The following is a 27,833-nucleotide window of genomic DNA, read 5'->3' on the forward strand; positions in this document are numbered from 1 at the left end:
TATTCTGACAAGATTTGAAGGCAGAGATGGTAAACTGGGAAAAAATAAAGCAATGTTGCAAACTGGTGAAAATGGTAACTTTTGTTGTTGCAGCAATACAAAGGTATGATTTTAGCCTTTTTTGTTGCAATATTTGTCCATTTTTGTTTCCAGGTGTGTATTGACACGTACATATCAAGTTGTCATCAGCGCAGTATCAACACAGCAGTCAGGGCCACCCTCAGTCAGATTCTTGGAGACCTCACCCTACAACTACGCCATAGACAGGAAAACACAGTGAGTCACTTTTTGTGATAAATAGGGTTGTATTAAACACAATAGCATGGATATATAATTTCTCATTACGTAGCCAAAATATTGAATATCATGTATGAAAATACAGTAAATCTACAGTAAATAGCAATTTTCAAGATTCAGAGTTAAATTATAGGGGGGTAAAAATGACTTCAGAAAGATGACAGCATCTTAATCTTACTTTTATACAGAGATTGGTAGGTCTATTAGTAAAATGTGTTGACTTTAGCAACCTTTGGTGCATTATGTGCCATTTGTGACCATTCAAATATGGGGAAAGAACACTTTTCCTCCAAGGTTTTTTCTCCAAAATTTCAGACCTGTAACTCAAAATGTATTAAAGATATCTGAAGGACCTTTTAGATTTTGGGTTTTAACGAGCCACCCCACTCAAAACGACTTTGTCCATCTCGTATTTTTTCTCGACAAGAAGTGCGTTTATTCAGTTGCAGAGTGTCTTTACAATCACATCAAACCGAAGGCGTTTCAGAAGTGCGCTCCAGTTTCAGCGGCAGACGAGAGTCAGACAAGAAAGAAACTACATGCAAGCTGCCTTGAAACCATTCATGCATATGTCATATATGAGTTACATTTAAGAAAGCATCTGAAATGGTTTTCAAAACTGTCCTGGAGCATCCCAGTCCTGTCTCCCTCATCTAACACACCCAATTCAAATCAACAGTTCATTAGTAACGACTGAACTGGGTCAGAAAAGATGATGAGTTGAGAAAATATGATGCTTGTCAGGTCCGTATGACCACGCCACGTTCAGTAGTGTCAGTTCCTAAGGAAATGGCAGCCAAAAACAACGTAATAACCAACAGCTGTGATGCCTGTTCATCGAGAACAAAAAAAGAGGAAACCAATAACTTTTATTTAAATAGGGAAACCAGTATTACCTGGTGTCAGTGATACTGGCCTTCATTCATAAAAAAAGATCTTACATAGAAAGTCCCAATATTGTTCATTTCCAGAGATATTGGAATTTTTATATGGCTCCAGGGGTAAACCATTAAAATGTAAATTAAATTTTAGTGGTCAAAAAAACCAAAAAAATGAGTCAATGTCTTAAATATAACTAGAAATGTATCTTGTTTTCTTCTGTCAAAACGATGCCATTAAATATAACAGCCCGGGTGCCATCAATATTTTGCCATAAAAACTCTATAACTCAAGAATTCTTAAGGTATTGCAATATGATTTTAGATTTTGAATTTTCTTTTGAAATATTTGACTTTTCAAGGCTTTACATTATTCAGTCCCAAATATAGGAGGGTCTTGAATATTACCCATTTTCAGTGCTTGAAAACCAAATGTTCGTTGGTTTGTATACAGCTGATACTTATTAGCTGCATACCAATCTCTGTGTAAAAGTAACATTATGATGCTGTCATCTTTCTGAAGTCATTTTTAGCTCTAAATCTCCAGTGAAAACATTTTGACCCTCCTTACGAAAGACTGATGTTTATGAACTGATGTTGTAAAAGTGTCTGGTTGGGTTTTTACAGGGTGTCGATGGCGAGGAACGTTGCATACCTGTCCACCAGCGCAAAGGTACACTGAATCAGTAAGCTGTGAAAATGTGATAACGGTTGGCCAGGCAAAAACATGGTTTTCTGTCAAACTGTCTGATTTATAATTTCCCACAGCTGTTTTCATAGCTCAAGTAGTATATTGCATTCACTGATGATAGCAGCTGTCACCGATTTTGCTTCTGTCCTAAAATCGGCATAATAGTCCCCAACCTTTTTATGAGAGGTCACATTCCTCATCATGGTAATCCAATAAGCATAAAAATATGTCACAGAAAAGATTGTTTTGTGCAGTTCTTTAAATGTTTCTTATATAGAGTGTCATTTATTTATTGACCAAAAATATTGTGAGTGTTTGATTGGTTGAGGTGCTCACCAAGGGTGTTGTTCAGTTGCTTGCTTACAGTTTTTAATTGCCATTTATTGTCAATTACATAAATCTTTTATGTCTTCAGATCTATCTCCCACTACCGATGCACTGTATGAAGATGTTGTTATGGTGCTCACTGTTTTCTGTGACAAACTGGAGTCTGTCTCCAAGTAAGCTTTACATATCTTCACTTTGTTGTTGGAATTTTATTGAAAGACTAGGATTATTAGCAATGTTTGCTCACATTACTGTAGCTCCCACTCTTGGTGTAATATATGGTATAAGTAACTTTGCAACTACATGTCAACTAATTCTCATTAATTTGCAGCTACATGTCTACTAACTCTCAGAGTAGACTGTTAGGGTAGGTTTAGGGTTATTAGAATTAGTTAACCTATAATGGCAAAGTTTCTCATAGTCAGTATGTTGTGGACCCGACAAGTTAATAAAGTGTTAATAAACAGTAGGCAAAATGTTCCCAGATCACCTACTACTTCCAGAAAGATACATACTAAAGTGAGCATCCAGTGACTACTTCTACTTTTTAGCCACAGGCGAGGAGTTGTGAATGGGAGTAAAGTGATGCACAGGTCACATGACAAAGCCAACAATGGTGTATGTAGGATGTCTGGATTTCATTCTTATTGGACACCACACATTCATACTTATGAATGTAAAATATTTTAACATGTTAACATATTTAACTTATTTTTAATGGTCATGAAGTTCATTCCTCTTAAATTTTTTTATCTACTCATTTAATTTCAGACTTGAATATTTTATTAAAGTGAGTGTGTTTGTGTGTTCTTTAGTGAAAACCAGCTGCTGCAGCTGTTGTACCTGGAGTGTATTCTGTCCATGCTGAGCAGCTGTCCTCCCACAATGCACCTGCATCGTAATTTCACTGACCTCATCTGGTGAGACACGCATTTGTTCTCGTTGCACATATAAATCCAGGGTCTCTGGAATTTAAGTAATTAAAAGTAAGTCAACTGTGCTTTTCATTTTTAATCTGCAATTAATTGCACTCTGAAAACCATACATTTTACTGATTTTTATGATTGCAAGTATTAATAAATGACAACTTAAAGAGTTAGTTCCCTGTTTGTGGAGGGTGTCAGTGATTGTCTTATGAACCATTGCCAAATCAGACGTGTTCCCCATTATTGTGGTTTCAAAGAGCAAAAGATACCCAGATACCTTTCATGAGATGTATGTTATTAAAAAATATTTTATAAATGTTATTTTAAAAAAATACGTTATGAAATGTTTTACTTTACACATAGTAAATCTAGAACATATGAAAAAATAACTTTTTCACAATATCCTGATTTTTTTTTAGATAAACCTGTATATATGTAAGTATTATTTATCAGCTACTTCAGTGGGAACTTTGATTTTCCTGTCAAAAAAAAAAAAAAAGATTATCGATGTACAATAAGCGCATCTATTTTTTTTTAAACGCATAATTTCAATCTGTGTTACTTTGGTTTTACAAAGTGATTATTATGAGGAGGGATATGCTGTAATGATTTTACGTCATCAGTGTGTACTGTATACACACAGGAAGCAGTTGTGTCCAACTCTGGTGGTGATTATGGGAAACCCAGCGAGTGATAAAACCATCACCTCTGCCCATGGTGGGCAAACCCAAGACTCAGACACAGCACCGGGGACAGCGGTCTTGGATCAAGGCCGGGGTTCTGGCTGCTCATCGAGTGCTCCCATAATGATTGGCCCAGTCGTTCGCACCATCTGCTATGTGGCAGCTGAGTTAGTGCGTCTGGTGAGCTGCGTTGAGTCCATGAAGCCTGTTTTGCAGTCCCTGTACCACCGCATTCTGCTTTATCCACCACCACAACACAGAGTGGAGGCCATCAAGATTATGAAAGAGGTGAGGCCTTCACACTTAGTGTATAAGAAGAATACTCTGTGTGTATACTAAGTCATACTTTGAGTGTAACATGACAATTATCTAAATAAAAAAAGACTAAATAGACTTTAATAATGTGGTGAAACCTACTTTATGCATGTGCATTATTTCAAATGCTGGGTGGTATATATTGCTTGCTATAGTCATGTGCATCTCAGGTCTGTGTATTCACTGCCGGTCCATTCGAAAACAGGTGATGGAAATGTACAACTAATCAAGGAACCAGCTTTACTAACTAGATGCGCATTACTATAGCATGTAATATACTGCCCAGCTCTACTCTTGGCTATGCATACTCAATTCCATGTGCCCCTACATTTCAGAAGCTTTTCATTTTATGCGATGTCACACATGGAGAAAAAAAAAATCTACCACCTGCTTGGGTACTCAGGTTTTCCTGCAATAATAAACATGCTGTTATACTGCTTGACTCCTTCAGATTGTGGGAAGTCCTCAGCGCTTGTTTGATCTGGCTGGCCCATGCGTCATTGAGCCTGAGACGAGAAAGCGGTCTTTCTCAAAAAGGAAGTCACATCTTGATCTTCTCAAACTGTAAGATATTTTTTTTCTTATTCAGCGACGTTAAGACATTTAAAGGGTACTTTACAAACACATGGTGACCAACACAATCACTACATTATGTCACTTCTCAGACATTCAAATGACCCAACCAGGCCGAAATGTAAAGTTTGCCTTAAACATTTGGAATGTAAGAGCATCCTGTAAGTTTCGTAGCTTAATTATGTTTCATATAGTTTCATAGCTTTCATTATAAACAAAGCATTTATTTAATCAAGCCGGAAAATTGCATCACCTAACCACGTCCAGAGCAAGATATCGACGAGTAGCCATCTTTTCACCATAGGCCCTGTCCACTGGCATTCAGTCGCTAAATAGCTGACACTTGATCATTCTCAATGTGAGTGTCGCATCACATCAGAAGCAAATAGAAATCCTATCTGCTCTCATGTGTTTACTAGATGCAGTATGCAGATGCTGTTTGCTTTCTGAGACAGTCCATATGCATCGAACAGATGTAGTGAATTAACATTTTGTTCTGATGTGTTTACTTTAAACAACTTGTTTTGCTCTTTGTGCTGAAGGAAACCAGTGTAAGTTTTTTTTTTTTTTTTTTTTTTTTTTTTTTTTTTTTTTTTGTAACTGTGTTGTCAAAACACACACATGCAGTAGCAAGGGGACATTGATACTGTGTCCTATCCAGCGATGTTCACCATTATAACAGTGGCCAAGTACTGACAAGCCTTAAAAATGTCATCAGATGTCCCCTTTCCATAAGTTGATACGATTCTTTAGTCTTAATGAAATTTTATAACATGCTGTAGTTTAAATTTTTCAATGGTAGTGTAAAACAACATCCCTTTTACATTTGTCAATATCAGCTGATAAGCTGTACTCATGAGACTGTGTACTTTCAGCTGCAGAACTTGCTAACTAGCACACATTAGGAAAAGGCTATTTGCAATGATTTACAAAAAAACAATTATGCTCACTTCTTATTATACATTTGACTAAAAATAGAGGGCATGGCTTGTTTTTTTTGTTTTTTTTTTACTGTGAATTGATTCAATGTAGTGAAGTAGGCGTTGAGTCACAGAAAAAAATTCACATTAGACATTATTATATAGTTCTATATGAAAACAAACAAACAAATAGCTGTATTTGGGAAAATATAGATAAATAATCAATGATTGGGGTGAGTAAATCCGCATTGGAAATAAACAAATTACAAGAGTGGCGCAAAAAATCCCGCACATTCCATTTATGATGTACTGACACAAAGTTTTAATGATTGATTGATCGCTTTTTCAAGTTGAGTGTAGACGGACTTTGGGGCTGTTCACATGTTCACACTGGTCATGGCTAAACCCGTGGAAAAAGCCTGCCACGCCGCTTTCTCCTCATTTCCCAAGTGCTCAGGACCTTTCGCTGTCGTGGCGTCTGTCATTGCAAGTAACTGTAACCCAAACTCTACTCAACGATATGAAAGTTTCAGGGATAAAAGGATAAAGATAAATGGATTTACTGCACTGAAAATCACTAGTAGCTTTGCTACTAAATCTCTGTATAGCTGATACAGTTTCTGTGTGTGAGCAAAGAGTTCCTCAAAGAGCAAGTTTTGCCAATGAATGTCAGCATCTTTTCTATTTTCTCAGGGTAATGGATGGTGTAACAGAAGCGTGCATGAAGGGCGGGATTGAGGCCTGCTACTCTTCTGTGTCCTGTGCTTGTGCCCTGTTGGGTACATTAGATGAGCTCAGTCAGGGGCGTGGCCTGCAGCAAGACCAATCTCGCATGTTGCTTCGGCGATTGGATGAGCTCAAGGAAGGGGTGGAGTCTATGCGTGAGTCTGTGGAGCTCAATGAAGCTGACTTCCGCTGGCAGCGGCGAGTCCTTTCCTCTGAGAACGCCGCCTGGGAGAGCAGCATCACCGAACGCAGCCCTGACATCAGCATCAGCGTCACCACCGACACAGGCCAGACCACACTGGAGGGAGATGTGGGTCAAACTACTCTGGAAGGGGAAATGGGCCAGACCACTCCAGAGGACTGCGGGGAGGAACCACGTCTGCCTTCACCTTCTGCCTGTGGAGCTGTGGCGAGAGCTCGTCCGGATCTACCAGAATGTGTTCGAGACAGCGGTGTCCCTGAAGCCCCATCCAGTACGGCTCCTCCTGATGTAGTGCAGCGCAGCCATGGCCTGGCCTACCCCGATATCACCAACTTTCTGTCTGTGGAGTCTCGGGCTCGCTCGCACGGCTCACGCTACAGCGAAAGCAACTTCAGTGCGGACGAGCAGGAGCTGTCACGAACGGAGTTCGATTCGTGCGACCAGTACTCCATGGCTGCAGAAAAGGACTCGGGACGCTCTGATGTGTCCGACATGGGCTCTGATAACTGCTCTCTGGCTGATGAGGAGCAGACGCCGCGAGACTGTCCCGGGCACCGTACACTGCGGACTGCTGCCCTGTCCCTAAAACTGCTGAAGAACCAGGAAGCAGACCAACAGAGTGCCCGGCTTTTTGTGCAGTCTCTGGCTGTGCTGTTACCACGCCTGCTGGGAATGCACAGCACCACAGATGTAGACGTGTCCCTGCAGAGCTTCTCATCCACCTTCTGTTCGGGACTGCAAGCAGGTAACAGGACAAGCGTTGTTTGCATGAATATAGAGATAACATTTAACTCCTTTGTGTAACAATACAAAAACAATACATTATGATCACTTGGCCTTGAAATGATACTCACACACACACCCCGGATACGCTAGTATGCATTAATTTCTTTCATGGTATTATCACAATACTGAAATTTAGTTATTGTTATAATACAGTATAACAGGTTTAATAATTTTTTGTTTAACAAAAGTACCTAAACATTTAAATATAATAAAACAATACAAAAAATATATAAAGGTAAAAGTTTTACACTGATTAAAATGTAAAGTGAATCATAAAGACCAATAGGTATCACCTTTACAATAAAATCTCATGAGTTACCCTCAGTTAATGAATTAACATTAGGGGGTTTATGAGTTTAATGTAAAGCTAATAATTAATTGAATAAAACTGTTAAAACTAAATGTTTAAATGAATCAAAATTTCACACTTACTGAAAAAAAAAGGAAATATTTTATTTCTGATCTCTGAGTGACTAAATATTAAATATTAATCGATAAAAATTAGCAATAAGCTAAAATCAATAAATTAAAAATTAATTATTGCTGTTGTAAAATAATATGCATTTACATTATCCTTAATGTCATTTTATTTATTCAGAATTTTTGGAATCTGATTGCACTGCGTTCCTTATTATACACCTGAATATAAGGAATTTTTGACTTTCACCCGGCAAAATCAATAGTAGTTATCAAGATTGACTTGGTTTGGGATTGGTAAAATGTATTAAATGTACAAAAAATGACCAGAATTTAAACTTAATTATTCGGAACACAGTGTAGTAATTCAGACTACGTGTAATCAGTTACTACCCAGCTCTGACTGATGAGTTTAGCTCAAGTCCCAGTTGAACACACCTAGTCCAGCTAGTCAAGATGTTCTACAAAGTTTAGTTCAGGCTAAACTTTGTAGAACATTGACCCTCCAAGATTTGGTTTGTTATACTGTTATACAGTAGGAAAAAAAAAGTCATTAATATCAAGAAATGAGACTCAAAATGGCCAAATATCAATTACTTTTGTCAGACAGAGCAATTGAATTATAAAGTGAAGCAACTATTAGTGAACCCAAAACTAAATGTTCTGTCAACATTTACTCAACCTTTTAATAATCTTCAAAACCCAAATGAAGCTATTTGCAATGAAAGTTGAAAGTTAATTCCACCAACACTGATTTAGTTTTTTGCAACAGACAATCACTTTATATGATGAATGGATTTCGTCTACAAGACGAACATATACACATATGCATTGATCAATGCATAAACATAGAGTACTTTGGGTGAATGGAAACTCCATCGTGCTTGACCTGTGACAATCAGTAAAGATTTCATGTGTCAAGCATGTGTGGTTGAGCTTCCATTTACCATTTGATTTACTCAATGCATGTGTGCATTCCCCAGCATTTAAATGTGAATAAAAGCCTAAACTAAATCTGTTCATCATATACAGAAATACAGAAACTGCGGATTGTTGTACAAGCATATAAGACAAAATTTTCAGATATTAGGGACACTAAGTTTATCGCTAAGATATTTTTGTGTGTGCAGCTGAAGGTAATGTGATGTTATTTCATGGTCTCGTAGGTGGGGTACATTCTCCAGGTTTCGAGGGCAGTGAAAACCTGAGTTGTCAGGCTCTAATGAATGCAGATGGATTGTACCTGGTTTCCTATTATGCTCTACTGCTCAACCTCAAACTGTGCTGCTGTGACTATTACCACAGGAAACCCACATCTGCTCTGGTGTCTTTGGTATTCCTGCACTATTTTACCATACCTTTTTGCCATTATTTTACAATCTGATTGTGATGCGGAGCTATCTGTGTGTGCAGAAAGAGTTTGTGCGTCAGATCCAGAGCAGTGGCGTTCTGGTGGTCCTGTCTCAGGCCTGGATCGAGGAGCTTTACAACCAGGTGTTGGAGAGAAACCTGCTGGGGGAGGCAGGATACTGGGGCTCGGCTGAGGAGCAGTCCTTACCTCTCATCACCATGCTTACCGGTAATAATCCTTTGTGTCAGATGAGCATTTATTGGTATAAATCCATTGTGTGAAGCAATAAGTGAATAAAGCATATGTCTTATTTGAGATTTATAAATTCAGGTGATATGCAATGTCTTTTTCATTTTAAAATAGTTTAAAAGTGAAGTATAACGACCAGTTGTTTTAAAAATTCACAAACAGCGTAATACCACATTAAAGGAATAGTTCACCCAAAAATTTAAATGACCTCATAAAAGTATAATAATGGCATAAATATAAAATATAATATCAGTTTGGCCAACATACAAAATGCTTGATTAGTTTTCATGTAATTCTGATCCTGGTGAATGAAAGGATTATAGTGGCTAATGCAGGTTTCTTATCTCTGCTGATTTAATTGCTAAGCTGATTACTGTTGGAAACTTTTTTTAGCTTCTTTTTAAGAAGAGACCAGGAGATTCTTGGTAAAGTAGGAGATCATTTTTATTTTGTTGATGTAGTCATCTGAAAGAAGTCTTCAAGAAATCTTTAAGAAAATCGTCATGAAATCTCCAAGAAAGAAATCTTACCAGAAACCTAGCACAGTGAAGTTTATAGGTTTCATGGGGGAGGAGTACACCGAGGTGGAGACCATTAAAACAAAAGTATGCAAATATAGAACAGGACCTTGGCCCAGAACAGGACATTTCCAGATCCGTGATCTATTTAGCATCCAAGTGACATTTAAATGCATAGAGACCCTGAAACAAAAGGCACAATTGTACCTTTTGATTAGCATTCACACTTAACTTTGGAAAACCTGCCAGATGTTCAGTAACTGAAAGACAAAAAATTACTGTCTCAGGGCTTGGACTTGCGCTTATATTTTAAATCACAATATACTTTCAGACTGGAATCTGTTTTTAATCTTTTATGAATTTGTAATATAACATCATATATAGATTAAAATTTGCAAACACATTTAATAATTTAGCAAAAAAAATTGTAAATGGACTTACAAATGAGAATATACAGTGGTGTGAAAAAGTGTTGGCCCCCATCCTTTTTTTTGATGTTTTTTTGACTTTGATGTTTCAGATAATCAATAAAAGATAACACAAGTAAACACATCATGCACAAATGAAAGTTTTTATTATGAAGGGAAAACAAAAATCCAAATCCACACCAAGTGTTTGTGATAACTTGCAATAACTTTGTTACAGCTCTGTGGAGGAATTTTGGCCCAAACTGCAGACCTCAAAGTTAAAATTAAATTTATCCAGGATAAATATTCTCCAAGAATTGTAAATATTTAAGTTTATAACCTCAATAACCTGAAGTTGCTCAAGGGCCACTGACCCTGTAATAAGATTGCCTTTGGATAAATATGTTGACTAAATGACCATTTACAACTAACAAATGTGTATTTGTTCTGTTCCTGTCCAGATATCGATGGACTGGGCAGCAGTGCTATCGGTGGTCAGCTGATCAGAAAGGCCTCAACACAGTCACCCTTCACTTGCGACAAGAATGGCAGTGACAGCTTGGTGGCAGGTATAAACACATGCATACACATATTCACATATGTAAGGAGGTTATGGAAGTTTCTTTGTGAGTTTCAAGTTCCCTTTCAGCCAGTCAATATGACGTTACGTCATTGACTGACGTCTTGGGGTCTTACAGTTATATAAGATGGCTGCTTATTCAGCTTTCTGCTTTGTTGCTGATCTGTACTCTGGAGGAAAGAAGAAAAAGAAGATTGCTGATAGAAATCCTTTGCTGCGTCAGAAACTGCACTCCAGTGGAGAAGATCGCCTCATTGCACACTGGTGTGCAGCAGTCCTCCCCTGGACAATCCAGCCTAAAAGAGCAAATTTCTACAGCTTGCACGGCCATTGAGAGTGTCTTTGGGGATGTCTGCGGCTAGCTCGACACCCTTTTGAGGGGTTGCCTTCTTTGGTGTTTCCTGGAGCGGAGCAGGTGTAGAAGGGGGTGCCTCTGCAGGGGGGTGCCTTTGGCGATGACCAGACGAAAGCCTGGCACCCAGTGCTTTGGTATCACGCCGGGACAAGATGTGTTTAACAGAATAGTTCACTTTGAAGCTAAAATTTGAAGTTTATCAGCTAACCCCAAAGATATCTAATGTGTATGTGTGTTTTTTTTTTTCTTCATTAGATCCAATTTTAAGATTTTTAAGTCAAGTCTGTCAGTCATATAATGGTCGGTGTGAGGGACAAAGAAGTCAAGGACCAGGAACACCAGCCAATACTAAAACAAGACCTTTAATTGAACTCAAAGCAAAGTAACTTTATAATATCATAATTCTTACAACATCAGAAATAAACAACAAAAAAATTCAGACAGAAACAAACAAAAAAACATCTCAAATTGACAACACAACAGCTTATAAAGAAAAAGATGGGCCCATTACAAATTAAGAGGGAAATAAATGAAGTCTAGGTAGCTGCAGCAAACAGCCTTTACGATCATCACCACACATCACCAATAAACCTAACTCAAAATAGAAACAGATATGTATCAGATACAACGCAACTAATTTGTATGCACTCCAGATAGTAACAATGTATATTATGTCTTATGAATGTGAACATATGTATAATAAATATTATTTGTGTGGTTATTAATCAACTGAAACCATAATGAATGCAATTGCCAAAAGAGACATTCAAATAAAGTTTAACCATACACACACACAATACACATGATTTGCATAAATTTGTTTGCATGTGTAGAGGCAATAAAGCCATATTAGAACTCTTGTGTGGCCACCACTCTGGCTGCCACAGTCGGAATAGGGAACTTTCTCTATGAGAGGAAAACATGCGCAAAGAAATCCAAATTAAACCCTATTGTGATGATACATTGATGGCCTAAGACACGAAACAAGCAGTTGTGTGAGAAAACTGAACAGTATTTATATCGTTTTTCACCTCTTGTACACCACTATGTCCAAATCATCTGAGGGTATGCACACTTCTGCTGCGTGACATATGTACGTTTGCAACAGGCTTACGTCAACCACCAGGGCAGCATCAGCTCTCGTTGCTTGTCGCAACTCACTTGCCATCTCCACCTCTGGAGTCAAATGCAGATGAAATCGCTGCAGGCCGTTCATATTCCGGGAGTCAAATCTTGCAGCTGCACACTCGCCCTCTCTTATGTCAACTAAAATGGAGAATGGAGAATCCACCCTGGGATGATTCAGAGAGTCTCTGGCAGGTCATTTCCAGCACTTTTACTCCCTGTCCAAGGCTCCCCTCGCCTCGAATGCACTGGGACACACTCAAGTGCACCTTTCCCCCAGTGAGCCTCCTTGCACAGACCCTGTGCAAGATCAGGGGGGAGGAGGAGCAGGTTCTGCTGGTTGTGCCGTTTGGCCCACCTGAACCTGGTTCATGGACCTCATGCTCTTCTCAACATCCTCTCCTTGGAAGATTCCCCTAAAGAAGAAGAACCTTGGTAAGGCATCACCTGTTCGTCAGGTTCCTCAGGGGTGTGAGAAGGTTAAATCTTCCTAAACCACAGCTCATCCCTTCTTGGGACCTTTCCGTAGTCTGCGTTCCCCCGTTTCCTCGATTGCCTCACAGTTCAGATTAGTCAGAGTAGTTTGAGCTGTGCCCGAAAGAGGCCTTCCTTCACCCTCTTCGGACCTAGTTCTCATGCCTCAGTAGACTGTCTTTTTCCCACCATGTTCCCCTTCGTTATTTTACACTTTCCACATGATTATGCCATTGTGCTCCATCCCCAGCTATTGCTTCAAAAATATTTGGCACCCCTGCAGGGCCCGCAAGTGTTTTAGGGCGTTAGGATGGTTATTGGTATTGATTGTCATTTGTTCTGACACGCTCGCCTGTCAGCATTTGTTCCTCAGTTACGTAACTCAGTTCAGGTTGTGGCGTTTTCCATAGGAACTCCATGACATCAGTCAATAATGTAACATCATAGTGACTTACTGAAAGTGAATATCTCGGTTACTTGTGTAACCGAGGAACAGAGACATTACGTCCCTCTTGCCACAACCTTATATACCCGTATATATGGGGTAGTGGCTTGGCATGCAAATACCCTTTTGCCAATTCTCATTGGCCTTTTCTCCTAAGATCTCCTAAGAGGTAATTGGGTTCCCGAGTAGGACCCCATGACGTCAGTCAATGACATAACGTCTCCTTTCCTTCTTTCAGGGAATGAGGATTACACAAGTAACCAAGACGTTCTTTGCAGCATGTTTAGATCAAAACAGTGTCATTTTCTTGGTGTTGCAGAGGACAAGTCTGTCTAACACAGTAACCGTAGAGAGTAAACCTTAGAGAGCTACAGTGTTGTCCATGAAGTTCATCTTGATCCTGGCTGACATGAATAGCATTATCTGTAATCAGCCTAAATGAAGAGCATTATGTTTATGTTTAATTAGTGAAGTGGTTGACAAGAAGACAACAAGTTCCTTTCTTGCTATGTTGAGTTGGAAGTGATGTTTTTTATGTATACCAGGAAAGCTGAAATCCATGCATACACTGTGGGATCCTTTTTCTAGAATAACAAGAAGAGCTACGTATTGTCAGTGTAGCAGTGAAAATCCATTTGTTTAGTGTTGTTTTGTGTTGCAAAAAGAAGATGGGGCACCAAACCCTGAGGTACTCTGGTGATATTAGTTGATGTGACACTGAAGGATCTATTTGTGAGGACTCAAACTAGTGCAATTTTTGGATATCCAGCATGGAGAGGGAAGATAAGTGCATATGCTAATTTATTGCAAAAAAGGCAGCAGGAAAAAAACAGCAGAATGAATGAGCATAGTGTTGAGTGATGGATAGAAACATATAGTCTCTGTTAAATATGTTTTGTAGCTTGACTGATTGTGGTCCATGAGGGAGACCAGAGGCAAATCAAATAGTTTTTGAGAATCTGAATTTTTGGGCAGCTTCTGTCAAATCACAAGCATTGACAACATAGGGTCAAGCTGTCACCTTCTTCTTCCTGACAGGTGTTGTATTTGCCCGCTATATACTGACTGGCTGCTGGAAAAACCTGATCGACACGCTGTCCACACCACTTACCGGGCGCATGGCAGGAAGTTCTAGAGGTCTCGCCTTTATTCTTGGAGCAGAGGGAGTTAAAGAGCAGACCCAGAGGGAGAGAGACACCATCTGCCTCAGCTTGGATGGTCTACGCAAGGCTGCGGCACTTAGCTGTGCCTTGGGTAACTTTGCTTCAGCCTATTAATTTTTATTTGAGCTTACTCATACTGTTCCCTCACACCTTAATCTTTTGCATATGGTTCATCAGAGTAGAAGATGGGACACTAAAGAAAATGGTACGTCTGCTGAGTCTTAATTCTCTGTCACTTAGGTGTGGCTGCAAACTGTGCCTCAGCACTTGCCCAGATGGCAGCTGCATCATGTGTTCAGGAGGAGAAAGATGAAAAGGAATTTGGGGAGACTGGTGATGCCATTGCTCAAGGTGTTCACACACATTTCACAGTATTATTGTGTGACATATTTCACTTTGCATCACTGTATTCAATTACACTTTATTTCTATCATATAGTACTGTATCCTTTTCGGTGCTCATGTGTTACATACTGTACATGTGGGCATAAATTGGCAGCCAGAACAAATTCCAATGCCAGTATTCAAATCTGCTTAGAGTTGCTGATGCAGTACATAAGTATGAGGACCCGCAAAAGCATTTTGAAAAAAAACCACATACAAATTTATTTCACTTCCTTACAATTTCCTTACAAGTTCTCATGACACTTTTATGATGAGAATATCTCATATCGTATAGTAAGAATATCTCAAGCCCAAAATATTGTTTACTTCGACAAAATATCGAATGGCATATTTTGATATATGGTTCCTTGGTGACCTTCGTTATTGATTAGATGAACAAGTTAACATTTTTTTTAAAGCAGCCAAATTTATAACTTGATATCCTTATATATTTGGTTCAAACACTATTGTAATTGTATTTAATCACCTGATGTGAACTTGCATGTGTCTGTGTTGTAGTTAAGCAGCGTGTTGAACAGAAACTGGAACAGATGGGCCGCTGTCAGGGTGTGAGGCTGCACACAGCCCATGTGCTCTGCATGGACGCTATACTCAATGTGGGGCTGGAAATGGGCAGCCATAATCACGATTGCTGGCCTCATGTCTTTAGGTGAAACATTCACATCCATTCATTCTTAAGGAACCATGATTTGGTTGCATCTTTAGTAAAGTAATTATGGTTAATTAAATAACCATGGTTAATCATTAATTGTTTGCAAATAATTGCACATTTAAAAAAAGACTACAATTTTACTTGAAATATACATATTCTATTCAAATCAAGTAGTGCATTTTTTTTTATTAATTATGTATTTTGCTGTTTTGGTTTTTATTAATTGCCATATCATAAAAAGACATGTTTTATTTTTTTATGTGACCATGGTGCACAAAACAAGTCATAAGTAGCACAGGTACAGTTGTAGCACTAGCCAACAATACATTGTATGTATTATAATTTTTTATTTTATGACAAAAATCATTAGGATGTTAATTAAATCTCATGTTCCTTAAAGATATTTTGTACATTCCCAACATCAGTATCAAAATGTAATTTTTGTACAGTAATATCATTGCTAAAAACTTTAAAAAATATATTATTACAATATATTTATTATTATAATAACATTATTTTATAATGTTATTGTTTTTATTTATATATTTTTTTGCACCCTCAGATTCCAAATAGTTGTATCTCCGAACAAATGCAATTATTCCATACAACAATAAGCTTATTTAATCCTTTCAAGTCTAACATTAGTAAACTAATAAATAATCCTTAAATTCTCCACGCTGAGTTTGTTTTAAATATTCCTCAGAGTGATCGAGTATGTCAGTTCACTGGAGCACACGCACTTCAGTGACGGTGGCTCCCAGCCTCCCCTCGCTATCACACAGGCACAGCAGGCCGTGGCAGTCGACCTGGAGCTAGAGTTAAGTGGTGAGGCCAGTCCTGAGCTAGAACTGGGTCTCAGCCATCCAGTTATCCAGCCGCTATCTATCCAGGAACTCTTAAGAGAAAGTAGTCGTGGTAAAGGGTTCGACCTGAGGGGAGGCAGTCTGCTTACAGGCACCAGCGCCGCCAAAGCCGTCTGCACGCTTTCAACACAAGCTGACAGGTACCACAGAAAAATATCTATTTCACCTTCCGCAGCTTCACTTGTTTTTTGGCTAAGGTGTTTAAACTGTGCAATCAGAACTTGTGGTGTGTCAAACTTTTGGTTTCTAAATGGAGTTATGTTGAAAATGGTCACTAGGGGGACCTGTAAGATTTCCTTTGGAGGCATATTTTGTTCCATCCAGTGTTCTCTGTTTAAGTGAATATAGCAACTCACACAACCCTTCATATTTTTGTTACTCAGCCAGTGTTTGTGGGTCATATTTTGTTATGTAAGTGATGGGACTCTGAATAATAAAAGGCTACTGACAGATGTATCTAGCATAGGCAGAAATCCCCCGGGTGCTTGAGCTTGGAATGCCTGAGTACCCATGGTAAAACAAGATATTCACCATTAACTTTAACCTTTTAATAAATAGACCTCACAGCATGTCTCACTGTGTGCATCATAATACACACAAATGCCTCTTTCGACTGGCTAATTAATTGAGTTTCGCTTGTTCTGTTCCCAAAATCAAACAATAATCCAAAAGTTGAATCAGACTCGTTATTATTCGATATTTACCTTCGTTCAGTTTATATTTCTGTAAATCTGTCATGTTTTTTTTAACAATAAATTAAAAAAAGGCTATGGACTCTGACTTTACTTTTCAGAGCTGTTGAAACTTCATGTCAGTGTTAACTTTATTATAGGGAAAAAAACACATTATTTTACCCTGTTTGCAATGCAAGGCATCAGTTACACATTTTTCTCGTGTGCCAGGATCAGTATTTATGACTGCTGACTCTTTGATAATTGAAAATGCATTAGCAGTCAGTGTTTGCACAAATAACAATCAAGCTCATCTTCCAAATGAGGAAAACGTAACACTAAGTATAATGAAGTATACCAGTCATCACTTGCTCAAACAATTTTTTTAATAATCTATTTACAAGTTTACTAAAAAAGAAATGTTATGGAGGGTGAGCACCAAACGGCAAAAACAGAAGTCACCATGGTTTTACACCAAGCAAGTTACTTTCTCATTAAATTAATATTCAAATTCATAGTTGGACACAATTGTGAAAAAACAAGTCCCCAGTGTGATCTATGTAGCTTGTGTTTATAGTGAATTTTAACATTGCTGTGACACTATTTTGTCCAATCAGTATTCAGCAGTAGATCATTGTGCATTATTATATATGCCACATTGCGTATGTACCCATTTGTCCACCACTGTTCTCACATGTCAGTTTATGTTTTAACATGTTGATGTGAATGTCCTGCAGGCTGTTCGAGGATGCAGTGAGTAAACTCAACCTAGTGGCTCTAGTGGGTTTCCTACATCAGCTCAGAAAAGCTTCACAGTCTCAACTTTTTGATTCGGTCACAGAAACTGGAGACTACTCCTTAGCCATGCCAGGTACCCAACGATTATTGACACTTTTCACTGACGCAATACATTTTTTCTCTTGTAAGTGACAGCCTAATTTACTCTAACTTATTTTATAAATGTCTCTTATTCATGTTTTTTTTATGTTTGTTTATTGTTAGAAAATAATGAGGTCATAGAAATGATAGTTTTAAAGAAACTATATACCCACATATTGTTATGGGGTTATACAAAGTGCTAGTCTCATATGGAAACTACTCTGCATGCATAAATATTAGGCATATTTTTTCCAAGCACATTTTACCAATTTAATTTAGTAATGATTAATTTAATATTTATATAAATTGTCCCTGAAGGTGGGTGTGAAATTTGCTTAAATTCAGGTGTGCAGAATATGTTTACTTTTACAGATAATATGAGCCAAAAAAAGAGATTTAACTTTTAAAAAATGATTAAATCCCCATGAGTAATGACCATAACAAGACATGACCATTAGACAGCAAAATGCTCACTGGGTCAGCAGGATCAGGAAAACCACAGGTGGAAAAGAAAAGACACTACAAAATATTTAAGAATTACTGTGAAGAATTAGGTATAAAACCATGAGGAACTATTTAGTCTCCAACACCACCGTTTTCCAGAACGGAACTAGAACCTTCCTGGAGTCTCCAGAATGACTCGGATACTTAGCTTGGATAAAAACGTAATTAAAATATTACCCTCACTTAAAAAGAATAACATGCTGAAGTATTGTGACTATATGAAGATATTTTATATATTCTTTATTGACACATAAGTTGAGAGTGACTTTTGAATAAGTAGCATTACATCCTCTTGTACCACTCTTCCAAGAATTCATTTTCCATAATGAAGAATGAAGAATTAATTTTTAGTCTATAGGAGATGGACCAAAAATGAACTCATTTTGCTTGTAAATCAACTTAATTTAGGCTAACTTGTATAAATGTTACTTATTAAAAAATATATTTTATGTTTATTGCTAGAAATCAGGGTTTTAAAGAACCATATTCCAAATACCACATTTTTTATTAAAATTCTAGATTCGTATTGAAACTAATATAAAATCATTTTACTACTATTCAGCTCACAGAATATTCACATAATATTTAGCTTGACCTTGACAATATTTTCTGAAGGTTTTAAAGCCTTTTTTTTTTGTTGCCTTCACCTCAAGGGGAGGCAAAGTCAACCCAAGACAAGCGTAGTGCCCTCCACCTCTTCCGGTTAGGAGAGGCCATGCTTCGCATTGTGAAGAACAAGAGCAGACCGCTGCTGCACATGATGAGAGCCTGGAGTGTGGTAGCGCCTCACCTGGTGGAGGTGGGAAAAGACAAAGCTCTCATGAGGCTACATTCTTAATTAGCTACACATTTATTTTTCTGAGTTGTGACTTACTTTTTCTTGTTTCCACAGGCGGCTTGTCATAAGGAGCGACATGTATCCCAGAAGGCTGTGTCCTTTATCCATGATGTTCTGATGGAGGTTCTGAGCAGCTGGGCAGAGCTGCCACACTTTCATTTTAATGAAGCCCTCTTCAGGCCTTTTGAGCACATCATGCAGTTGGAGCTCTGCGACGAAGACGTCCAAGATCAGGTCTGACATTTCCACTTATCATGGTTCAAACAGACCTGTGTCAGTGCCACATATTTTATTCTCTATAGTAAGTTAATTGCGGTTTCCTGTGCATCTGTCTGTTCTGGTGAAGGTGATAACATCCATTGGAGAGCTGGTGGAGATGTGCTCAGCTCAGATCCAGTCTGGCTGGAGGCCACTGTTCAGTGCTCTCCGGACTGTGCATGGCAACAAAACGGATGTGAAGGATTACCTGATTGGAGAATACTCTATGGGTCTGTAAAATTTGCTGTATTATTAGTTGTTTATGCAAAGAATAATTTTCCTACTCATTAACGCCAATATGCAGTATAGGGATTATTACCACATGAAACATTTTTTTAATATAAAATGCATGACATAAATCTTTATCATATTCATAGATACTTATTTAACCCCCTAAACACAAGCAGTCTATTCTAATTAAATTTTACTTTTTCTTTTTCTTTTTATTTGACCCTCAAACACTTTCTGTTATTCTCATGTGTAAGTCACTTTGGATAAAAGCGGCTGCTAAATCACTAAATGTAAAAGTATTGTAAATATACAAACTAAAACAACAATTAATATATTTAGATATTAATCGAATAAATAATTCTTCCTCTAAGTGATAATGTTGATTTGTAGGCTTACGACAACTTAATAAATATAAAAGTAACTTAATACAGAATGAATACTAACAGGTGTCAGTGTTTTGCATCAGTTTCAAACATAGCTTAGCCACTAACAGTTTGTCCAAAGTGTAGCTGGATTAAAAGTGTTTGAAACTTTTTTTTAGCATTTTTTTGGCATTATTGTAACTTTGACAATACACGATTGACCTTAAAAGCTAGATTATGTAACTTTTTTGGGCTAAATGTATGCATTTTTGTTGACATTTTTTCACTCTTCTTTCATATGCAGGAAAGTCACAGGCACCTGTGTTTGATGTCTTTGAAGCCTTCATTAACACAGACAACATTCAGGTGTTTGCCAACGCAGCCACTGACTACATCATGTGCCTTATGAAGTTTGTGAAAGGTTTAGGTGAGCTAAACAATAGCTTCACAACAGCTTCACTCATCACTACAGACAAAAAGATTCAAAATGATTGAATTATGATTATCAGATTGTCTCTATTTATAATAAATTATATTTGCCGTGTGATTATTTGTAGGAGAAGTGGACTATAAGGAGATTGGGGACTGTGTTCATGTCAGTGGATACAGTTCTACAGATCTGTGTCTGCCTGCCCTGGACTATTTGAGGAAATGTTCACAGGTGTGTAAAAAGGAGCACATTTCTATCCAGAAATAATTTTCAGAAGCTGTATCTCGGGTAAAATGCAAATTTTCCAAATGAGCAACACCAAAAATATAATAATGACAATAACAACAACATTAAGTTTGGTGCTTGTGAAGTTTTACTTTTCGTTTTACAGCTGCTTGCCAAAATCTATAAGATGCCGTCCAAGCCAGTTTTCCTGGGAGCGCGGTTGGCCAGCCTCCCGATGAGAGCTCAGGAAAGGTCTGTGAGCAGTGAGGAGGGCATGGACTGTGTTTTAGCAGAGTTTGACGATGATACAGGTGATTTGTTGTCTTATTTTCTTAGGTATTTTTTGCACAAATGACACGGGTTGAGTTAAAGTGTATGGTTGAGCGACTGCGGTTCCATTAAGTGGCAAAAAGACATTGATTTTCATCTTGAGTGCTGTGACAGAACATGTAAAACACATCTAAAATGAGAACGAGCTTTGCAATTGAAACAAATTTTAAAGCATAGAAATATAACATGATAACTACAAATTTCACCACCTGGAGTTTATATGTTGAATTTTGCTGGAAGTTCATACCTTATATATTGTATTGTTATATATCGTTTTGACAAACATCTTATATTTTGCATAATTAGATGTTTTTTTTTTAAATAAACTATAGATGTTTTTGGGCTGGGCAATATGACAATATTTACATTTTGGTCATTTAGCTGTTTTTTTTTCCAAAGCGACAAATGAGGACAACGGAAGCAATCAAAATCAACAAAAGATCAGTGATATGAACGTATAATAATAAATCTGATCACACAGATTTAGATCAACCTATTTTGTATTTACGAAATGCATTCGCAGGCGAATATGCTTTATGTATTTCCTCTGTGTTGAAATCAGGCACACATAAATGTCAGGAATCCTGGCTGTAGCAGGATCAATATCTATGGTAAACTGAAAGGAACACTGTTCCCAGTCCAGCAACATTTGTTTAAAGTGATTATCATTTGTTATACTTGTAATTTCGCAGCTTCTGGGTTAAATTCAGTCATGCAGCAGCTTTTTTGCGATTCAGTGCAGCTGAGGGGGTATTACGGCGAGAAAGTGGCTTCAGTGCCAAAGCTCTGTAGGTTTATAGATTAAAAATTGTTCTTACAGTTGTGCAATGGTGATGAGTTTTGCGTGTGTGCAGGTCTGATACAGGTGTGGATTCTTCTTTTGGAGCAGCTGACAGCAGCCGTGTCAAACTGTCCTCGTCAGCATCAGCCACCTACACTTGAGCTTCTGTTTGAACTTCTGCGTGAAGTCACCAAGATACCAGGTCATATGCCTATGAATGACTACTCACAATTATACTGCTGTGGATACGAAAGGAAGTCCACAAAGCTCTGGCTTTATACGTTGTCTCTTCCCCTTCCATAGGGCCTGGCTTTGCCATTTTCTCTGTCATCCAGCTGCTTCTTCCTGTCATGTCACTATGGCTACAACGAAGCCACGGTGACCACTCATACTGGGACATTGCTGCAGCAAACTTCAAGCATGCCATTGGACTATCCTGTGAACTGGTGGTGGAACATATTCACAGCTTCATCCATTCAGGTTTTTTTTTTTAATAGCATTAAAGATACTGCAACTAACACTATTATGTACAAATAGAATCTTTATTAGATTCATCAAAAACAAAGGTTCTTGCCATTTAACTACAAAGAAAACTAAAGTCATAGTAACCATTTGGTTACTTGAAAAATTTAATTAATTGAATTAAAAATAATTGAAATAAAAATATCTAAAATCTTATATGTGTATTTTATTTTATAAAACATTTTATTTCAGCTAGTTGCGAACACAACTTTTTTATTTTTTGTTTATTTAGTTTAGCTTTGAGTACAAAAATAATTAAAACTAATTGGAATAATAAACTATGTAGACATAAAAAACTAAAAACATAAAAAATACAAAGGGGGTAGCAAATATAAAAATAAAATCATATTTTAAAACGTTTATTTTTGTTTTCAGGACATATTAATCGTAATGACTGTATTTATTTTGCAGATATTGGCTATGAGAGTCTGATTAACCTGATGCTGAAAGATCTATTTAAACTGCTGGTGTCCTGTGTGGCAGAACCAGCTGAGACCATCTCCAGAGTGGGCTGTTCTTGTATTAGGTGTGTGTATTCCAAAACATACTGAACTACCTACATAAACAACATATTAGGGACTTTAGGCAAAAGATATTGAAACAGCAGTGGCATTTTAGCATTCTGTTGCACATGTGTAATTTTAACTGCTACTTTGTGAGGTTACACTGTCAGTGTACATGTTATGTTTTATGTTTATGTATGGCAAAATCAACCCTTCTCTAATATAAAATGACTTGTTTGTACTTTGTCAAATGACCCACTACAGCTTTTATTTGTGAGGAGTGTGTGATGCAGAGTGTTCCAGATACATCTTTTATGATGTTAGATTCAGATGTGTGTAGATGGTATAATACTATTAGTATAGGTATATTAAGTTCTGATTTGTTATTTATGATGTCCAGGTATGTTCTGGTAACAGCAGGGCCTGTTTTTACTGAGGAGATGTGGCGATTAGCATGCTGTGCCCTGCAGGACGCTTTCTCAGCTACCCTGGAGCCTGTGAAGGTGACTATCGGAACGTTTATTGAAGTTGTGTCTTCACATGAGTAATAACAATGTTTGCTTTATAGTGATTATATTGTAACATTTAAAAGATTATAAGAGTGAAAAAAAGTTGAGGTCCAGGTGTATTTTAGTTTTTTGGGTTTTTTTGTTTTATCATTAACTCCCCGGCCCCCATATGTATATTGATTTGCTGCTTGAGAATAATCTTCTATTGTTAATAGAACAATCTATTGTTATAATAAGAAATGTTTCTTTAAGCAGCAAATCAAGAATAATTTCTGAAGTATCAGAAGACTACAGTACATTTGTTTCAAATATTTCTAAATTTTTACTATAATAAATTTGATACGGTTAACCACCAGATCCTCCTGTCAAGCCTATTGGCAAAGGGAAATCTCAGAAACCTTCCTCTAGTGGTTTGAGTCTTATCTTTCAGATAGGTCCTTCATGGTATCTTGGAAAAGTAAGGTGTCCAAGTCGCAACATCTTATTACCGGGGTGCCTTAAGGCTCACGAAGAAGAGCTACGAAGAAGCTGAAATTTTTTAGATTTTTGGCCGTGTTTCATCTGCAATTTATGGTGATCTCCCTGGACTTGCACATTGTGTTTCGCGGTTCTTCCCCTGAGCAAGCCGGTTAAAAGAGCAAATTCCTACAGCTTGCCATTGAGAGTGCCTCTTGAGATGTCTTTTTGACCATGTACTTCTGGATGCGGTAGTTTTCTTACCTCTGATGACGGACGCAATCGCTGTCTCATGTGCCTGGGCCATAAACACACTGAGACACCATTCATGGATGGTTCATACCCACATTATGAGATTATAACAGTCAGGAATGCTCCGCAGGGCCAGTCCACACAGACTTCTGACTTCCCGTGGAGCTCCCAAGAGCTGATGCCTGTCCATCCCGAAGTGAACCCAGTGTCTCTTTCTGGTCTCCAGAGGAGGACAATATGTCTATCGCTGCATCAGAGGAGGGGGGCTATTGTCTTCTTCGGCCAACGAGGACACTGAACAGCCTCCCCCTTTGGCCAGGGGGTACGTGGATGTTCTCCTGCAAAGCGCTGCCACCTGGAGAAAACCTCCAAGCCTCCCGTCCAAAGACTGTAAGCTATTGCCAGCTCTTGCTGCCAAGGCTTACAGTGCTGAGGACCACCCATCTGCGCCCTCCACGCCATGGCTATCCTGCAGGAGGGACCAGGCCAAGGTGCTCATAAAGCTGCACGAGGGTAGTTTTGATTTGAGGTTGATGTAGGAAGGAGGGAAGAGAGACGTTATGTTCCTCTGTGCAGAATTGACAGGTTATTGACGGGCATAAACCATCATACCTTAGCTGCCATCTTATATACCTGTATTTATGGGGAAGTGGCCTGGCATTCACACACAAAAGGCAAATTTCAGCTCGCCAATTCTAATCGGCATGTTCTCTTAAGCTCAGACGTGAAGTTTCCATTTCGTTGTTCTTATACCATGTCCATCTTCTGCACAGTGCCATTGTCACTATGCCATGTATAAGAGCATTCTCTCCCGCTGAATTCATATTACGTTAGTAGGTTCTAACAGAAAATCAGTGAAACAATAACAATTGCACTACAAAAACTCTGTAACTCGCATAATTAGTTTGTTTTCGGGCTTCCTGTTTTTTCCTGCTTGAGAATTTCCTTTCAAGTGAATGGATGACCTTAGCACACGTTTGGTTTTGTTTACTTGTTTTCTTTCAGAACTCCTTGTTCAAGCTCTAATTCTGTCCAGGCTGGGCTATTCCAATGCTCTCTTTGCAGGTCTTCCAGACAGTTCTTTTAAACCTTTATAATTAAGATTGATTAAGATGCAAAATTCATTTTTAATGAGCCAAAAAGAATGCATGTCACACCTGTTTATTCATTTGTACTAGCTACCAATAGCTGCTTACATAAAATTTTATGTTTGCCACCAAAATCACCACTAGATCTGCACCCCTTTACCTAAATTCATTACTTCAGACTTATGTGCCCTCTTTACGTTTGTGTTCTGCAAGTGAACGGCGGATTATTGTGCCATCCTGGAGATGCACAAAATCACTCTCATAGGCTTTTATATTAACTGTTCTTTCCTGGTGGAATGACCTGCCCAACTCAATCCAAGCAGCCAAGTCCTTAGCCATCTTCAAGAATCGTCTAAAAACACATGTCTTATATCTTTATTTGACTCTAGCACTCTTTATTCTGATTATCTATTCTTAAAAAATAATCCCCAAATCCCCCAGACTGGGTTTCAGACGTCTAAAGCGCAATGAGCCACATGTTGCTCTGTCATTAACCCCGACACACATTGTCCTGTTTCTAACAAGTGTAGAAGTCACTAATACTAGCTGCTAACCAAATATAAAAAATAAAAAAAGTAAACTAAAGAAATGTCCATATAAAGACATTTTATTTAACAGATTACTAAAACTCCATCAGTTTTTTAGATTTCTAGGCGTTGCAAGCACCCTGAGGTCACACAAGCTGTTTCTAAGCTGATGAAGATGAAATGCTTGTCAGGAAAGAACAAGGCTAAAGGAAAATCATGCCTCTGTGCAGCTTTTGAAAACCACATTCCAGATGCATTGGTTTAAAAAGGAAAGTTCATTGTCACATATTTTTACATATGCTATCCAATCATTGACTTAATGAATATTCATGCTTGGGATGTTTGCAGCCACATGTGGTCATTGCTGTCTCAACTAATATTCAGGATGTAATCTTCTTTAAGGATTAGTGTTGTGCTACTTTATGGAAAGAAGCAAAATTGTGCTACTATCAGCAATATGAACACATGTGTAAAGATGACTTATAAACTAGATGTGTTGTGATTATGACCAAATACCTTTTTGCTATCACTTTAGTAGGATAGAGGAAATATATGCTAATTCTAATTTTGATACAAAACAGTGAATTTGATGTCATTTTTATTTGGCAATCAAGTTTCCTAAAGACTGTACCAGTAATCAGTTGTTTGCTTCCAAAACCGCATTTCTTTAATCAATAGAATTGGCCCCTGGACCAGATCTGTTTGTCTGACTGATGGCAGATGAAGTGTTTGCATTTTGTTTGGTTCTGCAGATGGCACAAAAATGAAAGGCTTTTAAGCAGTGAAAGTGCTTGAAAGATTCATTGCTAGAAATAAGTTCATTCAAGTTATAAACACTGTTAATGTGCTTGGCAGCAATATCTTTGGGGTTGAAATGATGATTAAGCTAATGTGTGGAACTATTTGCATTATCAAACAAATACAGTAGATATATTTTATTTGCCTTAAAAATACTGATGTATACTTTTTTTTTTAAAGCTATATCACCCTACCCTACACAAGAGAGTATCTGGTGTACAGAATAAAACTGGGGCAGAATAAATGCATTTATTAGATTTTCCTGAAAATGATTTTTTATAGATATTGTACTTTCGCTTTCGCATAAATTCTGCCAACTTGCTCATTTCTTTTTCTATTGTGTAACTGCTGCTATAAGAAACGTAGATGTAGGTCAAGCACAGAGTACTGACAGATGCAACAGCTTTATTTGTGCAAGTACTTACTAGCAAAAATTCTGTTCTGTTCTGTACGACATAAGATGCTTAAAGATAAGATTTTTAATAGGTAGAGAATGATCGCAAACAAGTTCAATGTAAACCAGTGCAAGTTTGATTCATAATTGAATCTAAAAACATGAAAAGAAAAGCTATCTGTGTTATTGTTTTCTGTATACCTTCTCTGTCTTTTGGCAGAATCTCCTAGCTTGTTTCCGGAGTGGTTCAGACAGTTTCACAGGAGATGCATGTGAAGTGAAAGTTGCGGCCCCCTCACACTCCCCTTCAGCTGAGGCTGAGTACATGAGGATCCGGGCCATGGCTCAACAGGTACGTGCACACCTCACATCATTTGCAACTGAACCAGATATCTTATAATAATTAATGCTGCTAGAACATATTGATACTGTGAGAAAATAGAGCGATAGGTATAAAATGGATAGATATCTGGCTTTGAAATCTCTAAAAGACATTAAAAATACCTTCAGATCAGTTAATAGAAAGAAAAACAGCATTAGTTTTTCAAGGTTCTTCGGTCAGTAATCAATCTTTTTTTTTATATATATATATATATATATATATATGTATTCCATTGCTTTGACAACGAAAGCCATTGGTTGATTATGTACAATGCCTGCACTTTATTGGTCAAACCTTTTTTAGGCATTACCTTAGGCAGCTATGAAAGCAATAGCACAACAAGAGCCAAAACCCTTCCTTTTAAAATCCTGAATAGAACATAAAACTACAGTTTGTTTTAAATCAGACAATATGAAGAGAAATGCTTTCTGGTTTCCTTTTTTTGCTATACATTTATTGGTTTTCCATGGCAAGTTCAAGTATCAATAATCTGTTTGTAATATAATTTATTGACATAAATTTGACCAGGTTTAGTGACTATCGAATTAATTCCTAGGAGTATTTAA

The 27,833-nt window shown here is 37.8% G+C and overlaps 1 protein-coding gene across 2 annotated transcripts in view; it reads left to right on the plus strand.

Annotated features, from left to right (window-relative positions):
* Positions 1 to 27,833, plus strand: part of arfgef3 (ARFGEF family member 3) — a 40,864-nt gene that overhangs the window by 6,480 nt on the left and 6,551 nt on the right. For both annotated transcript variants that reach the window (XM_043234571.1, XM_043234572.1), the window contains exons 6-31: positions 154 to 276; positions 1,803 to 1,848; positions 2,282 to 2,366; positions 3,009 to 3,113; positions 3,763 to 4,090; positions 4,569 to 4,681; positions 6,304 to 7,283; positions 8,908 to 9,074; positions 9,155 to 9,320; positions 10,728 to 10,835; positions 14,284 to 14,499; positions 14,649 to 14,759; positions 15,311 to 15,461; positions 16,168 to 16,467; positions 17,736 to 17,869; positions 19,035 to 19,180; positions 19,274 to 19,453; positions 19,566 to 19,707; positions 20,375 to 20,497; positions 20,628 to 20,731; positions 20,892 to 21,036; positions 21,910 to 22,038; positions 22,140 to 22,316; positions 22,770 to 22,884; positions 23,262 to 23,364; positions 27,106 to 27,237. In XM_043234571.1, the coding sequence (XP_043090506.1) occupies positions 154 to 276; positions 1,803 to 1,848; positions 2,282 to 2,366; positions 3,009 to 3,113; positions 3,763 to 4,090; positions 4,569 to 4,681; positions 6,304 to 7,283; positions 8,908 to 9,074; positions 9,155 to 9,320; positions 10,728 to 10,835; positions 14,284 to 14,499; positions 14,649 to 14,759; positions 15,311 to 15,461; positions 16,168 to 16,467; positions 17,736 to 17,869; positions 19,035 to 19,180; positions 19,274 to 19,453; positions 19,566 to 19,707; positions 20,375 to 20,497; positions 20,628 to 20,731; positions 20,892 to 21,036; positions 21,910 to 22,038; positions 22,140 to 22,316; positions 22,770 to 22,884; positions 23,262 to 23,364; positions 27,106 to 27,237 (4,629 nt within the window). The remainder of the gene's footprint in view (positions 1 to 153; positions 277 to 1,802; positions 1,849 to 2,281; positions 2,367 to 3,008; positions 3,114 to 3,762; positions 4,091 to 4,568; positions 4,682 to 6,303; positions 7,284 to 8,907; positions 9,075 to 9,154; positions 9,321 to 10,727; positions 10,836 to 14,283; positions 14,500 to 14,648; positions 14,760 to 15,310; positions 15,462 to 16,167; positions 16,468 to 17,735; positions 17,870 to 19,034; positions 19,181 to 19,273; positions 19,454 to 19,565; positions 19,708 to 20,374; positions 20,498 to 20,627; positions 20,732 to 20,891; positions 21,037 to 21,909; positions 22,039 to 22,139; positions 22,317 to 22,769; positions 22,885 to 23,261; positions 23,365 to 27,105; positions 27,238 to 27,833) is intronic.

The sequence above is a fragment of the Puntigrus tetrazona genome, unplaced genomic scaffold, assembly GCF_018831695.1.
Source record: "Puntigrus tetrazona isolate hp1 unplaced genomic scaffold, ASM1883169v1 S000001170, whole genome shotgun sequence".
Taxonomy (NCBI): Eukaryota; Metazoa; Chordata; class Actinopteri; order Cypriniformes; family Cyprinidae; genus Puntigrus; species Puntigrus tetrazona.